The sequence below is a fragment of the Wasmannia auropunctata genome, unplaced genomic scaffold (assembly GCF_000956235.1).
Source record: "Wasmannia auropunctata unplaced genomic scaffold, wasmannia.A_1.0 LD336101.1, whole genome shotgun sequence".
Taxonomy (NCBI): domain Eukaryota; kingdom Metazoa; phylum Arthropoda; class Insecta; order Hymenoptera; family Formicidae; genus Wasmannia; species Wasmannia auropunctata.
In genome coordinates, this window is record NW_012026789.1 from 4,731,549 (window position 1) to 4,753,123 (window position 21,575).

At 33.6% G+C, this 21,575-nt stretch overlaps 1 protein-coding gene across 2 annotated transcripts in view; it reads left to right on the plus strand.

The window, feature by feature from the left end:
- The first annotated feature begins 15,739 nt into the window (after positions 1 to 15,739).
- Positions 15,740 to 21,575, plus strand: part of LOC105460210 — a 17,930-nt gene continuing 12,094 nt past the window's right edge. For both annotated transcript variants that reach the window (XM_011706649.1, XM_011706656.1), the window contains exons 1-3: positions 15,740 to 15,934; positions 19,410 to 19,562; positions 20,499 to 20,639. In XM_011706649.1, coding sequence (XP_011704951.1) covers positions 15,916 to 15,934; positions 19,410 to 19,562; positions 20,499 to 20,639 — 313 coding nt within the window. In that variant the 5' untranslated portion in view covers positions 15,740 to 15,915. The remainder of the gene's footprint in view (positions 15,935 to 19,409; positions 19,563 to 20,498; positions 20,640 to 21,575) is intronic.

Consider the following 21,575-nt stretch of genomic DNA (forward strand, 5'->3'; position numbering starts at 1 on the left):
GAGAGAGAGAGAGAGAGAGAGAGAGAGAGAGAAAGAGAGAGAGAAATGAAACTTTGTAGTATATATTTAATAAACCTAATGCTACATTTTACAAAAAATTTTGAGCACATAGATTCTGAATAAAACACGAGACTTTAAAATACATAAAAATTTTTATATCGTTTATCATTTAACCCTTCATGGTCACACTTCATAATAGTTACACGATGGTCATACTGGGATAAAATGATCCAAGCTGTTTTTAAAGTGTTTATCAAATCAACAGTATTAGTATTAACAGTATTAGTATTAAGGAATCTCTGAGGCCTTAAAATGATACCTAAGTTTGGGATTTTTTTGTGGGTATATAGATAACTTTATTTAAAAGCTGTTTAGAGGACATTGTTGAACATATATAAGAAACGAAAAAAATATTTTTTTATTTTTTACGCACAAAATGGCGGCGCAATGGCCTACTTGCGGAATCCATTTTTTCTGTTTTTTTTTCAAATCAGTGTACAGGATTTCATGCACACGGTTTGCTGTTGAACAAAACACAAAGAATTTTCATTATCTATATATTAAAGACTAAAGATGAACGTAAGGATTTTTTAGAATATTGATTTTTCTCGAAATGGTAGTTATTTTTACAAAAAGTTCGTATTTTGTCAATACAAGTTTTTCGTAAAATAGCTGCCATTTTGAGAAAAATTAATATTTTAAAAAATCCCTACGTACGTCTCTAGTTTTTAATATGCAGATAATGAAAATTCTTTGTGTTTTATTCAAAAACCGTGTGCCTAGAATCTTGTACACCGATATAGATAAAAAAGAAAGGGATTCCGCAAGTGTAGGTCAGTGCGCCGTCATTTTGGACATAAGAAAAATAAAAAAAATATTTTTCTTATATATGTACAATAATGTTCTATAAGCAGATTTTAAATAAAGTTATCCATTTATCCACAAAAAATCCCAAACTTAAGGTATTATTTTAAAATCTCAGCGGTGGTGAGACACCTTAACTTTAAAAAATTACAGTATAATTTCAACCTTTAAGAAAATAGAACAACAGCGTTTTAGTGAAAAATTTAATCTTAACATTAAAAAAAAATCATAAACTTAAAAAAAATGAGTTTTTTAATTTAAAATATCACAACTTTTTTAATTTTTACTATTTTTAAATAAAATTTTAGCTTAATACTCTTGAGATGATGTACTTTTAAGAAAAAAATAGTATGATTATGGCTGGTGCGCGCCCTTCCTAAGCCAGGAAGGTTCTGAAATCTAGCGTAAAAAAGATTATGCTCGGATCATTTTGATCCAGTGTGACCATGAAGGGTTAAACATTAATATACTCATCACACGTAATGTAAAAATGTAACATAAAAGACTTATAAAAATAAATTTCTTAATTAATGGCAAATCAATATCAAATTTTATTTGCAAAATAACTTTTCCACAATACATCTGAATAAACAAATAAAAAGCGTCGAAGACATCTAATCTAAAAGATATTTTAATTTTATTTTATGCCTTAAATATATTTTTTGAGTTTTAACTTGTATTATCTTTGTAAAGTGATCTTTTTTATTTCAAAAGACAATATCCTTTTTCATCATATACTTGTTCTAAACTTTATTCTATGTTATATGTGACATTTTGCGTTGCCGAATTTAAATTGATTGCTTCCGCGAAGTTTGTGGCTTAAATCTCTTTATCCAAGTTTGCCAAGTTAAAACTCGATTCTGCTTTTTTTGTTAACCTTGATCCGTAACTCCACTACTTTTTAAGTGGTCGCGACGATCGTGTGCAACTACGTTTGCCTGACTGAGGGAACTTAAGCAAAAGAAATTTGTCATCTAGGTTTCTCATTGAAATTAGTGAGAAAAAAAATAAGTCGCGAGTGCAATACATATAAAAAATAATGTTAATATTTCACAGTATCTCACGATAAACAAATCGCGATAAACGATAATGGACAAAGACAGAATTTATTGAATATGAATACTATGTTAAAGTTTAAAGCTAATCTTGCGAGAGGAAGTGGATAAACTATTACTCGATTGCGATGAATATTAAATTGCCCTTTCTTTTTTTAATAGAAAGTTCTCGTGTGCTTCGAAGCAATCGAAGCATGCCTTTATTCCACGCTCTGGTTATTTTCTCGTAATAAAGCGGAAATGTCGCCGCAGCCGATGACAAATAGCTTTCAGAGAATAAACGTTGGCGCGTTGGTGGCGTCAATTTGTATCCATTATTGACGAGCCGTACTCCTCAGGTCTTCTGCTCTCGCGATAAATGGCTGTGATGGACTTGTTTATTATTTGTCACATTACCACAGATTTATCTACGAACGAGAAAACGGGGCGAATAAGTATTATATTAATATTTGCATAGAAAAAATTGATCCCTTGCGGTCGAATTGATCGCACGAAGTTACGTAAGAGCGCGATGTCAATGGGATTAACGTTGCCTCTGTTAGCAGACTTTTAATCAAAAGATTAGATCCCGTTTTACGAGCGCAGGTCTGACATAACGTGTTCGTGTATACGGAACAGCCGGGTCATAACCGGAGGCTACACCTACCTACAAATTGCGCATAGATCACTGCACAGTATCGACGGTAATGACGCATTAGAAATGATGAAACTATCGATTTTGATTTTCGGATCTTAATCCATAAACATTTAAGTGATACTAGTATCTGAGAGATAGGAGTAAATATTTCAAATGTGAGTTTAAGCTGAATCAAAATTAGTGATCGAAACGTTGCGACATGAAAAGAGATGCTGTTACGTGGCATATAAATCAATTTTTACGTTTCTATTCGATTGGCTGCAAAAAATTTGTCGCACGCGCGCGTTTTATCACAGCTTTGAGCTATAGAATAAAAGTTTGTAAAAAAAGCTTTGTATAGAATAAAACTAGAAAACCTGAATTCTTTAAAAAGAAGATTGAAAAATTCCTCTCTAGATGAAAAGGAAAATCTATTGAAACCCAAGGCGACAGTTCTGTTTCGATTTTGCTCAAATTTTATTTTTGGCTTTATTCTATAAATATATATAACAAATACATTTAGCACTAAAATTAAAAGGTCACTAAATTTTTGTAGAAAAATTGCCGATCTTTGAAATATTGCAACTTTGTAAAAAAAATGATGCAACAATCTTTCTATGGTTATTTTAAAGAGCAAAGCTTCTATTTTCATCTCCATCAGTTGATTTTTCTCGAAGATGCTTTTACATTAGAAAGTAAGATGGGGAATTCAAGTATTTAACCTCGAAAATTTTACAAAGTTAAACGATTCTACGGAGTTGCAAAACTTTTTCGCGGCTGAAATTAACATAAATTTGAAAATTAAAGTTCATCCTTTAAAACGGCTTATTAATTAAAAATTGATCTACAATTTTTTGCAGTTTTATTGCATTTTAGAAAATTTTCCACAAAAATACCAGATATGCTGTCGACATTAACATAATTCAAGGTATACTACAAGAAGGTTCCATGATCGGACTTTAATTTTATGTATGCGTGTTTTTAGGAACGTGTATTACCTCATGACTCTTTGGTGCCTCTTGAATACGCTCTTGAATATTGATACACCAATAGATAGCATTCCATCAAATCCCATCGAACACCTTTAGAATATTTTTGAACGACGACTGCGAAGTCTGGAAAGGCGTTCTGCAACATTAAAGACATTGGTAGATAATTTCATCGACGGCTTTCAAACAATATCCTCTAAAGCCCGTATCAGACTAAAGATTGAGATTGGAATGGAATTTGATCAATCAAAACAAAGTTCACTAAATTTGAGATTGGTTTTCTTTCTTCTAATTGGTTAAATCCCAATTCAATCTCAATCTCAATCTTTGGTCTGATACGGGCTTAAGAGTTGATGTGTTGGTGCATCAATATGACAATTAAGATATCATAAGACAATGAAGAAATATACGTTTCTAAACAAGTTGCTCTAAATATTCTAAAGAGAGTTTGGAGTTAGTTAAATACGGGAGTGACAAATTGTGAGATACTTATCTTTGCTGTACGCGCGCGCGCGTATATGAGATACATAAGTCTGATCATGCAACTTCTTCGTGATGTACTTTGGGTTATGTTTATGTCGGCAGCTCATTTGACATTTTTATGGAAAATTTTTCAAAATGTAATAAAAAAATTGCGAAAAATCGCAAATTAATTTTTAATAGGCCATTTTAAAGGGCAGATTGCAATCTTGAAATTCATGCTAATTTGAGTCGTGAAAAAAATTGTTTGCAATTCTGTTGTTTGACTTTGTAAAACTTTTAAATCCGGTTCTTGGTTTCCCATGGGAAATTCGCTTCCTAATATAAAATCTTTGCGGAAAATCAATTTATGAAGGTGAAAATGGAAATTTTATTTTAAAATCTTTAAAATAACCCCAAGAAGATTGATCGTATGATTCTTTTTTACAAAGGTGTAACAGTTAAAAGATCGATAATTTTTCTGCAGAAATGTAGCGATCCTTTAATTATACTAACAATGAGTTGAGTGTACTTTGTGTGTTTGGTTTGCTCATTAATTGTTCTGTTAATTCGATAAATTTTAATTACACAAAGTTTACATTTATCATTTTTATCGCATACGAGAGAAACGTATACATCCACAGATTCAAAATCCGAATTCGCCGAGGTATTATACTTTTGGTACTTCCGTTTCGATCCATTGGAATTATGGAATCCAAGGAACACTCTTATCGTTTCAATGAGTCTAACTGTGATCTAGTATCTGTGATACGACATCTCTCTTCACGGCGATTTCGCGATAAAGTTTCACGCGTTCAAGTTTACCTATATCTTATAAATCCAATCAAGCTTGATCGCGCTCGACCTCGATAATGGCACCGCGCCAAGCCAATCTTAAACGAGCTTGTATCGACAGTTCCCCGCGGTATCGTGGCAGGAGCATCAGGTAGGATGCGCGCGATTGTAATAATCCCGCGAGCACAGGCCGCAGGATGAACACGAGCGGCAGGCCGCTTCTAGATCTCTCGGAGTCGACACCCGGTGCTTGGCTCTTGCATATGCATAGATCGGCTGTCGAGATAGCTTTAATGATTAGCTTGCGCGTATTGTTGAACGCTCGGCTTACATCTTACTTGATACGACAGTGGGTGACTAGCTGTAAACACTGATAGATCGGATTTCTCCGAGTTACATGGATCGCTGCGTGGCTCGCATTAAATTTTTAGAAAGGTCTTTAAAGTGTTTGCAGCGTTTCTTTTTTTACGATATTTTTCCAATAGCCTCGATCAAATGTTTTCCTTCTCTTAAGTAATTTTTAAAATTTACTTAAAAAATTTCAAGACTAATCTTCGACGTGTTTAACTTAATATTATCAAAGTTGTTCTTTCTGCTGTTTTACTTTTTGTAAACTTTATTAAGGCGTAAAAGTTGAATAAGAATAAATCTACGTAATCTAAGTAAAATAAATTCTGTAAATTGAAGGGGAAACAGATGTATCACATAACACTTTTATTTGGCTGAATTGGCATTGTTTGACGGCTTCAGAGAATTCCTTCTGCAACACGCGCATTCATATTTGCCAAGGGAAAAGACGTACGGGAGTAGTTGGACTTTTATCTCTTGTTCCATTTCATACTTTTGTATTGTAGAGCCAAAGTTACATTTACGTTGATTGCGAGATATGAAAGATTTTCTCAGACTCGTTATCCAACTCTGAAAACTCGTTGTTCAACTTCAGCAGCAGCTAATGAACTGTTCAGGCGGCTAATGCGAATATTGCACAGAACTCCTTAATGAAAATCGATTAAATGCCTTTAAACGTCTTTAAATGCTTGAGCAATATTTGAATTTTTTTTTTCAACGGATGAAGTTTACTTTTCTCGGAAAATGTTAAACTGTGGCCGCGATAGTGCGAATTATAATACATGTAAGCAAACGACGTGACATATGCGAGGCGCTAAGTATAAAATACACTAAATAGATCAATAAACGGCAATAACGTAGCCCTGTATATATAGCTGTTATTTATTTACGTCATGCATGCGGTACGTAGCACTTTTCCCGTTGCAGTTCGTCACAGCACTATGTAGAGATGAACTTAAAAAAATGGCACATTACCTCGGCAATCCTACTTGCTACGTCGTCGTAATAACTCTCAAGGAAATCAGCCCCGCGGGCGCCGCTAAAAGTGACATTTATTTTGCATATTCGAAACGCGTTTGGCCCATATTTTCGAGCAAAGTCCAATATATAAATTTCCTAATATATATTCATGAAGCACGTTGTGTTTCTTAGTATAAAAAGAATGAAAAAGGATAAAGCTATCACATAAGAAGGATAAAACGTCCGCTAAGCTGCAGAAATGTGAAATTTTAACGAGAGAGAGAGAGAGAGAGAGAGAGAGAGAGAGAGAGAGAGAGAGAGAGAGAGAGAGGTAATATAAATGTAATATAATGGATTAAAAATGCCTGAGGATTAATCAGTACCTATTCAGATTAAGCGGTAAAAAGAAAGAAGAAGAGTTTAAATAATTATTTAAACTTTATTATTGTACGGTTTTTTTATTGAGCAATCATATATATTTTGGGATTCCAGCACATTTTGAGATCCTGAAAAGTTCTCTTGTTTTTTGCAATATTTGCAATATGTATAATTTCCAATAAATTTATTCATTGAATTATTATTATGTGTAGCTCGACTCGAAAAGCAGAAATAGATCTGGGCTTATTGTGTCTTTTTCGCAAAAATTGTATTGAGGTTTTTATTCTTTTCATGTATTCGCTATTTCGATTTCGAGAGATAAGACGATTCCACGCCACGTGAATACAGGAAACTTGCGAGCTTGTCCTTTGTGAGATATATGTTTTTCCAAACAACAGAGAAATCCACAGGGCGTCTCAGGGAATGTCTACACAGAATATTAAGGTTTTCCTTTTATTTTCCAGTACCTTTACGACGTTCAGCTTGAATTCGTTTTTCCACCTATTGCCACACGTAATTTCCCGACGCTTGTGCGTGCGTGAATCACCTTGATGTATCGCATCGTTGTGCCTCTACACTGAAATGATCGATATCAGAGAAATTATGTCTCGAGAAGCACTGTAATAGTCACATCATTGCCACTTCTGCCACGTACATACTATAGATGCACCGCGTGCTTTAGTTGACAAACTAAAGCACGTTAACACAAAACTCAATATGAGATTCAAGGATCAAGATTGAAAAGTGTACAATAATAGATATTTTGCTACATTCTTTATATACAAATTATATTTGTATGCAAATTATGAATTGTATCTGATGTAATACAAATATGAGATATAATATGAAAACGGGAGGCCGGAGAGTCAATTAAATTTGGACTTCCTTTCTCCGATTCGAAAAACAGATTTGATCTCTCGCACGATTTCATTGAAACACATTTACGTCTCATTTTCACCAAACTTTTCAATTGCGCAAAATCATGCAAATCACATTCCCTAACTTTGTTTACCATATATTTCGATTATTGGATATTATTACATAAAAATCTCTTTGATAATAAATGCCTTTTTATGCCTACAAAATAGACGAAAAAGAAGGAAAAAAGTAACTTGCTATTCGGGTTCGAAATTTGAGTTCACAATTTAATTTCTGCAATGTAGAAAAATTACTCTTTGTCTCCTTTTAAAAAGTAATCTGGCGCAGTAGGTCTCTACATCGTAAAAGAAGTAGACTGGATTATGAGACTAGCATACTTATTTCTGTAACTGTTGTAACTCAATCACAGAACTTATTGCACTTGTGCAATGAAATTACAGACCACCGCTTAATAATTGGATAAGATATGCTCCACTTCCGACGATAGCTGCTTTAGTCGGACTTAAAAACTAATAGTTGGTTGCCGACGTTAGTTTCAGGGCCAATTTGAAACAGTTTGCTTTACGTGACTTACAAGAAGAGACTATTAAACCGATATTAATATATTCTCATACTCATTTATAAAACGCTGTGAAAATATATTCCATTTATATTTATGTAACATTTACATGATTCGTGCATATGTTATATAGAAATTGGCAATTTCCTTTTTTACTCACTAATTATTTTATTCATTGTATTAAATATTACGCTACTACAATTTTAATTACATAATGCTGCATATTTAAATACAGCGAATGATCGATATTCCCCTTTTATCTTGCTTGTTACGGTTTGCGGGATGTTTCAGCAAAATATTTTTTTTTACCGCATCGCCTCGGTTCTTCATTCCGCTGCATTTCGTCCTTCTTTAGGAAAAACCCATCATATTTTATAAAGCAACGGCTGTCGTTTCGTGTTGAATTATGTATCGCGTTATGCGGGCGAGGCAGTCTCTGTGGCTTTCTGTCTCTCCTAACGTGAACGTAAAAGTTTAAGCAACGCTGGCGCAAGTTTTAATCACCGTCAAGCATCGATCGCTGAATGTTGTCGCATCTCTTCTGCCTCTAACACCGGTAGCACATATATTATTGCGGCACGAGCGATGTTTTTTCACGAGGTTACGCTTATTATAATGGGACATCGATATTTTTACTCGTTCATTATTGAATATCTCTTGAATGCCGATATTTATCTGAAAGATGTATTTTGATACGCCTTATAATATTTTTTAATAACAGAAAAATTATGTTTATAATTATATATATATATATGTGTGTGTGTGTGTGTGTGTGCGTGTGTGTACATACAAGAGATCCAATTTATGAACATTTTTATAGAAAAATTTCAAATTTGGAAGATTTTCACAAATCTACAAATTTTCTATTTTTCACTGCTCTGAGATCATTACTTTTAAAATTGAAATAGAAATAAAGCTATCGAGAGAAAAAGATTATTTTTCATATATTTTTGAAAAAATAAAAAAGAAGAAAGCTTATGTCAATTTTATATTGTAAAATAAACACAAAGTTAAATTGACTCGAAAACTATTATATAAAATATTGTAGTTATTTACAAATAATTTTAATAATACGTTTTAATAAACTTTAATAAAGATCTTTAATACAACATTTCCAAGACTTTATGTGTTTACTTACCGCGCCAAAAACTTTCATTAGCCTTTTGTTTCTATTCTATTTGAATTTTAATAATACTTTTGAATGTATGTGATTTTCTAAAAAAAAAATTCGATTTATAACAAAAATAATCTTTTCGAGAAAAACGCATTTAAAATTAATAACATTCAAGCTTCAGTGAAAATATGGAAGGATTTGTAGAATTGCCAAGATTCTAAAAATAAATTTTTATAAATTAGACCTCTTTTATCACATTTAGACTCCAGAAAATCAATGTTTATGATAACGGATGCGATAACGAGTATATGATAGATGAAGATATGGCTGCATACGACTTTTTGCTGCGTCAGCAATGACAAACGTTCCTAAATATCAAGTTTTTGCTTCTGCTCATACCGAGGCAAAAACAATTGGCTGTCGCCGATTTAACGATCCTGTCCCTCCTATATATACATACAAATCACAATAAAATATTTCTCTCTTCGAAAGATCTATTTTGCGGTAACGACTACTCGAGAAGGGTAGGTGTGAAAGATAACACAATACGCGATAATACAATGCAGACACGTGTGCAATCCGCGCTTTGTGGCACTTAATTACGACCGACGTCTCCTTTAGTGTTACAAGACGTCGGAGCCCCTTTTATTCGAGGTTACAACGTAATTAGAACGCTCCTCGAGGCGCGCATGCATGCTACTATCTCACCGAAAATGCTCGGGGTCGTACTTTCTTATGCGCGCATTTGACGCAGACTGCAACATGGAACTTTAATGCCGGTCGCCGCGTATTCGTTTAGCCGAGAAAGAAATATCTTTTCAACGTATTTTAATTAAGAATAATGCTAATTTGATACGCGACAATATCGCTATGCCAGGAAAGGAATTATCTGTCTTGAATTACGATCAATATCTTTCTAAATTTTATTAATTCGTATATCGGGAAGCGAACTTAAGAGCCCTTCGAGATGTGTTACAAACCAATTTTTCAATGTAAATTCACGTATTCATGCAATCTTTCCTTTCGCCTTCTCACATAATAACGATCAGGTGAACGAACGATGGAATTGCAATAGTCGTGAGGTTACTGCAGTCTGCACTGCGGATTCACGTGCACCCAACTTTCTTTGATAACGTGCACAATTGCAAAGGCTGCTTCGAAATCGGACGGCCGCTAGCAGCCGCATTTAATATTGCTAATGCAAATGTAATAACGTAACAAATGCGCAATGAGCGTGATATTTTCGTAATGAAGCAATAATAATTTTGGGAGAATAGGATAGAATTAAGTTATAAGATTAACATAGATGATACATACGTATTATATTTATATTTACCTATCACCGTAATTAAGTCACTGTCGAAAGATCAATAAATTAATATCTTCTATAATTGAATTATCTATTATGATATTTATGAATAATATATTAATAATGATATTGACGTGCCCTAATTAATAATTTGGATATTGATGTTATTGCGCTGGTTTTATTGCCTTTAATGCTTATAAATCATCAATTTATCAAAGTGACAACATATTATATCAATACTTGCCGAACAGTCATAGTCAATTAAGCAATATAATTTTTAGTATTCTTCTCTGAAGCTATATTTTGAATTATTATTAGATTTGTGCTGTAAAGTTCGATCTTATATCTGACCTTTTGTTTCAACTTTTGCTTTATTTGCGCGCTGAGCACGTTGAATGGCTCATTATTACGGCGAATATGTTAACGACTAATTAACGTGTATTTTAGTTAATCAATATTTTTATACAATATACGGTAATTAGAATGAGACATTTATTGCTGATGTCGACTAGTTTTTATTGCGCGTTTGAATATTACCATAATTATATGAAATACAGAATGTATAATTACGGCTCTTTAAAGTGGTCCAATTATTAAAGTTATTTAATCTTCTACAGACATTGCAAAGTTATCCAATTTCCAACAATAAATCTTATCTATTTAGTTTAACGAAGTCAATCTGTTTGCCGTTTATAACTCAAAATTTACGCTACATTTTTCACGAGGCATATCTCTAATAAATAAAAGAAATATTTTGACAGAGTGTGAACATTTTTCTGAAGGCGCGCCGTTTCTTTACAATCCATAATGCTTTACGTCGGCACGTATAGCGATTTTAACAATTAGTTCCCTTTTGCTGTTTCCTTCGATCGTTTTTTTCCTCGATTAGTCATCTTATGTCTGACCATCACGCAAGTATAAATACAGAGGCACGACTGAAACTCGTGGAAATGAACGATATATTTCTAGGCTGAGTAATTCTGTGTATTACCGTATGAATTGCAATTGCAACACACGCAAAAATAGAAGGGTTAGTATTTTGCATCTTATATATATCACACAATGGCATTGTGCATTTTTGCAGATATTTTTGCTTTCGCTGCATTTCGTTTTACTTAGCATTTTGTAACAACGAACGCAAACCAATCGATCCGTCCGCAGTAATTTTGAAGTTAAGAATAACAGCGATGAACCAAGCTGCTTGATGTGTTATCGCAGTTTTATTATTACAATATTTTAACCTTCCCACGCGGGCGAAATTAATTAATTTTTGCGCTGTTGGTTGCTCAGTGAATTTTGTGGTAAAACCGCTTATTCCGATAAAAGCCGTGTCGGATTTTACGCAAGAATCGATACGTACGCCTACCTATTTTGGAGGAAGTTGAATGCTAGCTTCGTGTTTCGCAACGCCCGCCCGCAGCAATCTGTTGCCGCGGTACTTCCGCAAAATACGTCGTCGCTTTTTTGTCGCTGAGAAACACGTCGTCGTGTCTCCGATAAGATTCACTACCTGAAAAGCACAATTCTGACATACGTACGATTGAAGAAACGAAGTTTGGAAGCTGTAGTATCTAGTACTATTGTGTTTGACTTCATTTCTTAGTTGAGCTTATTTTGTAGTTGTACCAATAATTTGTTTTGACAATAAACTGACTGCAATTATGTAAAATTGATATTTGTATATGAAATTTAATTAAATGTGAGTTTATGTATAATTAGATTAACGTAAAATATATAAATAATCTATATTACAGTGATATTTTTTATTACAAATATAAATCTCAAAAAAGGACTGATTTATTATTTGCACTAGATTTTATGACTGTATGGAGAAATCGTAATTGTTCCCAATAATTCTTTATTAAAATAATATTTAATTAAAAATATCATTATTATAATAATATTTAATTAAAAATATTATTATAGAGTAGTGAGAAATTCAATTAGTCGCGTTAATGGTAACAAAGTTACAGCTGTACGATTAAAAGCGTGACCCTCCGCAGAAGATTACGAGATTCCTGGGTGATAGTCTGCTACACGACTAATTTCGAACTCGTTAAACTCCACAGGCTCATCGGCTTTATCTCATCTTTAGCCCGTAATCATTGGAAGGAAATTGTGATACACACCGCCATCGGACATAAGTTGAAACAGCCCGTATAAAGCGTTCAATTAATTAATAAACACGATACCTCCAGCAATTAGTTGAGTTCCAATTTTACGATAATGATGCCAGTAGAAAAATGAAACAGCTTTTTCCATTTTCCATTTTCATTTTTTATGTACTTTCGGATCGACCGTAAAACTAACTGGAAATCAAGGTAACGGGGATAACATGAAGCGTCCGATTAATAAGCGCGATACATCCAACAGCTAGCTAGCTGAGCTCTAATTCAACGATAACGATGCCAGCAGAAAAAACGAGACGGTTTTTTTCATTTCCATTTTCATTTCTGTTTCACTTTTAGGTCGACACCAAAGCTAGCCGGCTAGAAATTCAGGTAAACGGGGATTACATAAATTGTCCAGTGACACAAAATCTCACGACGCGTCCGGAATAAATTGTAGAAAAAATATAACGCAAGCATGCATAAGAGAGAGCGTTGTTATACCTTTAATTATTTCGTTTTTAATTTTTCAATTATAATTGGTAGTTATAATTGAAACTGTCTGAGTGTGCAAATAGTTAATCTTTTTTTTTTTACAAATTTCGATGTTCTTTTAATTTTGACTGTAAAAATTTGCATTCGTTTCACAGATTTTGGATTTTTATGTAAAATGTTCGTGCCGTGAACAAAAATTGTGATTTATAAATCCGTGTGAAAAATTGCGTATCGTGACGACGATGATGCCGCAGTATGAATACGCCGCACGCAAGTTTATAGAGCTATATGCACTTTTTAACGTCGTTAGCATTATTATGCATGTCTCCGTAAAAAAAACACAAGCGTCGACGATTCTGATGACACGAATTAAACGCGATAGGAATTTATCTTCTGATAAAATGTCATCCTGTCGTCGCTCGGTGATCTCACTTCGCGATTGAGAACTTGGACGCCGTTAAATGAAGCTCGTTATTTTCATCACGCGGATCGATCTCTTTTTTTTTACGGCGACAAGCGCGCCTATTACGCCACTGTTCGCGTATTAAATGTTGACCGCATTTCCCGAACCTTTGCCTAACAAGGGAACCTCGCGAAGTGTCAAATTCTGATTTGAATGAAACTTGGTACACTTTGAGGTCACATAAATAGATGAATTTAGAAATTATCAGTTGGTGCTAAAAAACGGTTTAAGGGATGAATCCACCCCTTATATGTAAATTAATTCTTTTTTTCTTTCGTTATATCTCGAAAACTATTCAAGATATCAAAAAATGTTTTAATACAAAAGTTTTACTGTAAAATTACCTCTACTTATTTACGTTAATAGAATTTTTTTTTAAATGATTATTTTCAAATAATTTTAAAAATATAATTATTAAAGAAAATGTTATTAACGTAAATGAATAAAGACAATTTTACTGTAAAACTTTTGTATACATTTTTTGATATCTTGAGTAGTTTTCGAGATATAACGAAAGAAAAAAAGAATTAATTTACATATAAGGGGTGAATTCATCTCTTTAAACTGTTTTTTAGCACCAACTGATAACTTCTAAATTCATTTATTTATGTGACCTCAAAGTGTACCAAGTTTCATTAAAATCAGAATTTGACACTTCACGAGGTTCCCTTGTAAGTTACACTGTGTTTACGTATGCTACATTGATGATAATAATAATACGTTTCAGTTTTTAGAAAGAATTTTTTTATTTTATCTTTTAATTGTAATGACGACTAAATTAGAAAAGCATACTATTATGCTCGAATCTTCAATATATCTATATAATACACATATTTTTTGTTATTTAATTATCGAAATTGTTTCTATTATAAGTAAAAACTAGAATCGATTATAAAAAATTAGATAGATAGAAATTAAAGAAGCAATAAAAAATTAATTGAACTTTGATTTATAAAATTAATTTTCTCGCTTTATTTAAGACTTTAATAAATTTTTTATTCAAGACTTTAATAAGCTAGATAAAACTTTTTGTGATAATTACAAATTATCTTTGTTTTGCTGTCAGAAATTTTAACATTAAAAAAAATAAATTAGCAATTAGTATATAATACATCTCAAAGAATATAAGGATGGTATCTCGATACCTCGGGGTAACAGCGCCCGGGAGAAATTTTGGTCGGTTGGTTCCGACAGTCGTAGTCATACAGTTATCTAATATGCACATATTAGGCAGAACATGCATGCAGGAGCGACCGCAAACTGCCTGTTCGGCGGTCGTACCGATCCCGAAACTCCGTTCTCCAGAGAATCGTAACTGGCAAAATAAAACTCCTCGGTGAAATACGCGTTCGAGAACTTCTTAAATTTCCGCTCCGTTCGTCCTGCTTTGAATTCCCCAAGGTACGCGTCGCCTCTTTATTTTACTTCTGAAAATTGTACTGATACTATTTTATTTTGTTGAAAGAAATCATCGCGAGAATGTTACATGCGAAAAAAAGCTTAATCGATTATAGCAATTTTAACCGAAGGAAAGAATTAAGGGATCCCAAATGATGCAGAGGCAGGAAATCGAGTCCGATTCGTCGTCAAGGCAAATCGATATTTCAGCGAGGACCGTATCTGTTCGCGTGCCAATTCGTCGTAAAGGTCTTCGTTGAGTTTCAGATAAACTCGACAGCAGCTATCTTCCAATCACCGGAAAAATATTTTCTTCCATGCGTGCTTCAAGCGCAGGTATCCTCGTTGCTATGTCGACGTCGTCTCAAATAACGATGTGATCTACAAATAGTTTTAACAATATACGATAGCATGGACGGAATGATAAAAAAAAAACGAAAACAATTTTTTAACTAAAGTTACGCTGTATTTTCAACATCGCGAATTTTAAGATTAGCCTGTCAAAGCTTAGGTATTTGTAGTCTGTCGGATCAATTTTCTCTCTTTCTTCAGTAATGGATTTCGCAGAATTCAATTGCAAAATATTGCATGCAAAAAGTTTGCACATTCATCAGGCATCTGTGTGATAAACGAAGTTGGAAAAACGAAGTCTTCTGAGACGGGAATTGAAAAATTTCTTTTGAAAAATGACGACAAAAATGGAAATATATTGAAACATGTAATTTTGTTTCGATGTTGTTGAAATTTTATACTGTAAACTTTATTTGATAAACATGCCCAACTTTTTGCGCGCTAATGTAGTATTTCGCGTGGCACTGATTATAGGAATAAATTCTCATTGTATGTACAACATTAGATAAGATAGGCATTCTGCGTATTGCTTGTTTTTCTCTTTGCCACGCAGAGAGCGACTATAAAAGCTTGTAAAGTGCGGAGGTCTTTATCAGTCTAGAAAAATCCTTTCTAGTAGACTCGTGCATTCTGAGCATGTTTATCATCCTGTCGTGACCCAACCCATTCCATGTAACTTAAGTGTCCATGGGAACACCTCGAACATCTTATAACGATTAATCTTCTCAAGTTACGAGCAATAATGAGAGTGTAACGAGAGTATAAGGAGAGTGTAATGGCATTGCTAATCGCAGGTGAGATCGCCGCCCCCGCCGAGACAGAGCGTCGCCATCGAAAGAGACTATCAATGTTATGAGCTATAATTAAAAGTATTATTACCGCTTTTAAAATTATAATATTATTAAGGTTAAATGATAAGAGGAATAATGAGAATACACGTGCGGTATTCATGCACAATATTTTTCTTAGAATTATTTTACTTAAATGTTCGTGGACGTTTCGGCTCCATTTTGGGCCATCTTCAGCATACAATAATTCATAATTCATATTTTTAACAGAAATTTTTAAATTGTAATATAATAGAAGGATATGCTCTACATAATATTAAGCTGTTATTTTTTATACGAATTTTTCTAGCAAAAAGATTCGCATGCAACTCATTGTCAAATTTACGTTTCGGATCTGCTCTTTTTGCCACATTTCACGATCGCTAGTTACCTAAAGACAATTTCTTTTAGAAAGCGGAAAATTTTTAATAATTGTCATCCGTCCATGTCTCCAACCAACAGAATCCACTTAATACTTCAACTTGGCATATTTTTTGCATTAAATTAAGATAATTTTAAACAAAATATTTAAATGCTGAGCCTTAAATAAGACGATTATTATTTGTAACAATTGGTAACAATATGTTAGCAATTGCTTTTGCTTTGGAGAAAAAACAAAATGTTCACTCTCTATAATTAATGTTCTCGTCAAAATTGTATGATATTAACAAGATTAATTAATCTTGTTAACACTTTGATGAAATGATTAATTGTTGCGCTTTTCACGATAAGAAGAAAAATATCTGTGCTAAAGTATCGAGATTGCGAAAGCTGAAGAAAGCTTGCATCAGAGTAGGGAAATTCATTCAGGATCCATTCAATTTAGAAAATTAATTAAGTAACGACCACGAGAAACTTTATGAATACATAATGTTTGAAAAAAATCTGCGTATTATGTTCGAAATAAGCAAGTTAAAAGTGACGCAACAAAACTTTGTACTGTGGTACTTAAATTACACCTGCTTATATACTGTAATAATAATTCCTATTTTAAAATATCGACACTCGGAAAAGTAACATCTCTGCTGTTGTCATTCTCATTGTCAGTTCATTCAATCGAATGCGCGTCTTTCGGTTCGATTTTCGATAATGGAACCGATTAAGAGACACGCACAAACAGCTTAGTGTGTGCGTGCATGTGCCTTCGAATGGACGTTATACGTGTACAGGCCAGAAAGTAATGCAAAAAAAAAAAAGAAAAAGGAGGGTAGTCGACATTGGTAGCTGTGAGAGGTTTTACACGTGAGAGCATTGGCGGCGTGCCATAGAAACGGACTGACCCACTTTTAACGCGTAGATTGACCCGCCTGGCGCCATTTTAACTTCGAGCCGTCGAATAGTCGCCACCCTTGATCCCAGGTCTTTCCAGGTCGCCGCGCGAATGGATTGTTTAACCCTAAGAGAGAGGTGCCTGGCGTTTTCTGATAATTTTCAGCACGGTATTATTATATATAATTAGGGCGGTCTGCAGAGAAAAAAGGATGTACATGGGATCACCAGCTTAAAAGTTCACTAAAGCTCTCGCTCTTCGAAAATTCAGTGCGCTTATGGAAGAACTAATTATAGAAGAAATTAATCCGCGCAATCTTTAGTTAACTCGACGCTACACAAGGTCACGTTGAATCGTTTAAGTTGCAATACTGTAATTGATTAAATTACAGTCGGTGGAATTATCTCGGGAGAAATAGGTTTAACCGTTTACTCGATTGAGAAATGGGCACGAATCTATGCATTGCATATAAAAGAAACACGAAGGAAATCAATCTAAACGTCTGTGTAATTGAAGTCGGCACTGTGCACTAATCAAATTTCCGCGGTTGGCCAACTAGCAACCCGCGTGTAAACTTTCCAGAGGGTGTGTGCAGCCCGTGCAATGTAATCCTTGCTTCCAGCTCTATGCAATTTCCATGCGGTCCGAATCAATGACGCGTGGATATAAATATGGCACCAACAGCATTATTTCCCAAAAGATTACTATACTGTTATCAAAATTTAAAAGCAATTTACATTAAAAACAAAATGAAATATAACAATAAAAAATTTGTATATATACCACTGCAAGCACGAACGGAAAAGGAAAATGATGTAGTATAACGATGTTAATAGGCAGTATCTAATTGAAAACAATCTTGTTAATTTAATGATAGCATTAATAAAACAAATGCAATAAATGCTCTTGTTTTGATAAAATGTTATTTGTTTTATTAATATTCTTATTAAATGAGGAAGATTATTTTTAGTTAGACTGCAGTCGACTATTGGCTAATGTAGTACAACATTTTTTTTTTCTCATATATACATATGCTTTCTGGCGAGCAGTTTATATAACACGTTGACATGTATAAGCAATAAAATAACGAGTTCTTATTTGTTTTATAATTAGTAACCTGAAATCCAATTCATAACGCTCAATCTTATTTACACCGTTTGCTACACGTTTTGCTATATAATATTTTGTGATTGCATTTTTACGTGAAGGCGAAAAACACGCACTGTTTAACGTCGCTTGAGAAATTCATGACGGTGATGAGAGAGTTTGTCTTCTGGCGAGCTGGAATCATTTCATTTCTTTTAACGACCTCGAGGCTCATAAAACTTGCAGATATTTTTCCAAATCAGCACGTATTATGTAAGGCAAGAGAAGAGCCTTTTGTTGTACGTCGTAGGGTGGAACTTATAGATGGACCATTATTCATCGACAATACAGCAATCAGGTGTCCCTGAAAGAGGGACTAGTCAGCTCTTTTATAAGACATCATTAACATTCTACTAAAAATTGAGAAAGTATGTCGAATTTTTATGTGAAATTTGCAGTCGTTGTAATATTGTCAATTTTATTGCTCTTTTTTGGTTACACACTTTTTTCTGCATATTTGAACATGTGTGTGTATCGAGAAAATGTCTGTATATGGGTGCCAACCAAAAATTTGGTGCAATATATTCTCTGCACCAATATCTTTCAACTCTGTGCAATAAAGTTTTTGATAAATTTGAAATTCAAAATCTTGATTAAAAGAAGCAAAGGAAAAATTAAAAGTTTTTCTTTTTATATCAAATAACTGTAAAATTAAATTTAAAGGATTTATAAATCTCGTGTCAAATTTTAGAAAAAAAATATATAACTCTATTTATAATTTTATAAGCTATGTATTTTTGTTGTGTGTGTTTTAATATCATATTTTAAATATATACGTACTTGGATTCTTCAAACATTTATCGCGTATTGCACGATATATATAAATATAAATAGAATTTTATTCTGAATTCTGACAAATTGTTATAGATTATCTAAAGCGAGCTTAAACTGTAATAGATTCCAGGATAATATAAGGTCGATTTTTTTTTAACGAGACTATGTAATGCGAGATGCGATCATTAGCAGTTAGAAATGTTTAACATGTAATATAAATATCTTGTTCCTTTAACAATCGTATCTTTTCAGATCTATCCGGTAGGGGCAAGCAAAAATTTGGCGACGACTGTCGAGCGGATAAAGAGTGCGGATTTGCTGGCTCCTACTGCGAACCGAAGAAGAACAAGTGCGCCTGCAAGGAAGAATTTGAGGTCACGAACCATATCGACAAGTGCGGACACGGTAAGTTGGTATGCTTTCTGGCATTCTGCATGTACTGTTCTGCATGTGGTTTCTTTACGATCGTATGTAAAATATATGAGTATTTCCAAGGAAAATCTCAATTCACAGGGAGAAAATTGAAGTGACTTCTCTTTCATAAAATTTCTAAGCTGCGACATTATGAAATAGTGTCGCGTGTCAATATTATTAACGACAGCAATATGTATAGTTATTCGGAGGAAACTAACTCTAAAATTCTGTGTTAAGATATTGATGTAACCATAGTTTATTTGTAGTTTATTCATAGTTTATTCATAGTTTATTTATGCACAAAATAATAAGCAGATGAAAGAAATTTTACTCGGGAAAAGCGAACCAGCATATGTCAGTGCGATTAATTTCCATACGCGAATGCACTTGCTTGGCTAAATGGGCTGGTGCTATCTCGATCGAGAATAATTCTATTTCCTTCTCGGCCAAGTTGCCGTATCCATTAATTGCGATTTCGTACATGATATCACATGGTAAACCGTGCAAATCTCTTGCGATCAAGCACAAGTTGACCCGATTATCCTAATCGAGTAAACTGTAATGTTCAAGCTCAAGATTAATATACGCATGAGAAATTCGCTACGTTAATGAGTTGATAAATAATTAATGAAAATAAAAAGAAAAACTCTTTCACGCGTTTAGCAAAGAAAACTTTTAAAAATTATCTGATACAGTAAGTACAATAATAAGTGCAGTTTAGAATGTTAAAAAAATTCGATATTCAGCATACGCTAAACTCAAAAAAAGTTTTATCTATTGTTGTATAAGGTACATATAGTATATATAATTATACACACACAACAGTATATATTAGAGTATTTCTCCAAATATTGTTCTGCGGCACATTTAGAATTTTTCATTTACATTCCACCACTTACAGCGAATGTACTCTGAAAATTATTTTAGCGGCGAACGTGAACGAGTCCTGTTCCTTCACTGAGCAATGCGAAGCGCGGGTGAGCCAAACGGAATGTCGCGACGGTCGATGCATCTGCCTCTTCGAGAAAATCCCGATGACGCAGGCGGACGGTGTAATAACCTGCGTAGGTAAGGAGTTCGGAATTCTCAAGAAATGAGGACATGATAGCTTTAATGAAAATCCTGTCGTGCCGACACGACTTCGACAATTCTCGACGATTCGTCGAGAATTGAAAAGAGCTGAAATTAATGAAGCTTTCTCCACCTGTACGATTCCGATATCTCTCGCACGCCAAGAATATCTTCCTTACATGAGAACGCAGAAAGAAAGAAAAATGAGAAGTACGGAACGTTGCGGTTAATGATCATTTAAAGAGATATTTGCAGTTATTTACGTAACTCAAATTCTTTCAGCTAAAAATAAAGTAGCATGTTCATCACTTTTACCTTCTAACAATAGACATCAAATACTATTCAAATTTATTACTTTTTAAAATTATTAACAATAAAAGAGTGCTAAAATAACAGTGAACAAATGACAGCTATCGTAAATTATTAGTACACATATTTTTTAAATCTCAATATTCTTCTTCTTTTAAGGGGTTACTCCACTGTAACTTGTGAAAAAGAAGCGTATTTTTACGACTTTTTTTTCGGTGCAAGGAAGGGTAAGAAGATAATAATATTCAAGGATGTTTTTAAGCATGTATTGAAGTATTTAAACAAAAATTTTTGCAGCAAATAGTTGAAAAATAGCGGCGGTAGAGCAGTTTCCGCGAGCCTGGTTAAATTTGAGGTCCTCCGCGGCACGCAGTGTAAGTGTCGTAGGATTGAATCTGGAACAAATTAAAAAATTGTTTCTTAATCTACATGAATATTGCTAGAGAAATACGTAGGGGATTTTCGATACGTTGAATTTTAGATTTTATATGTACAATTTAATCTTCATTTTTTGGTCAAAAATTGGACTGTTAATTTCAAATGCTCGCCAATTACATAAAAATGAATATTTTCAAAATACTGTACGTATTTCTCTAGCTATATTCATGTAGATTAAGAAACAAT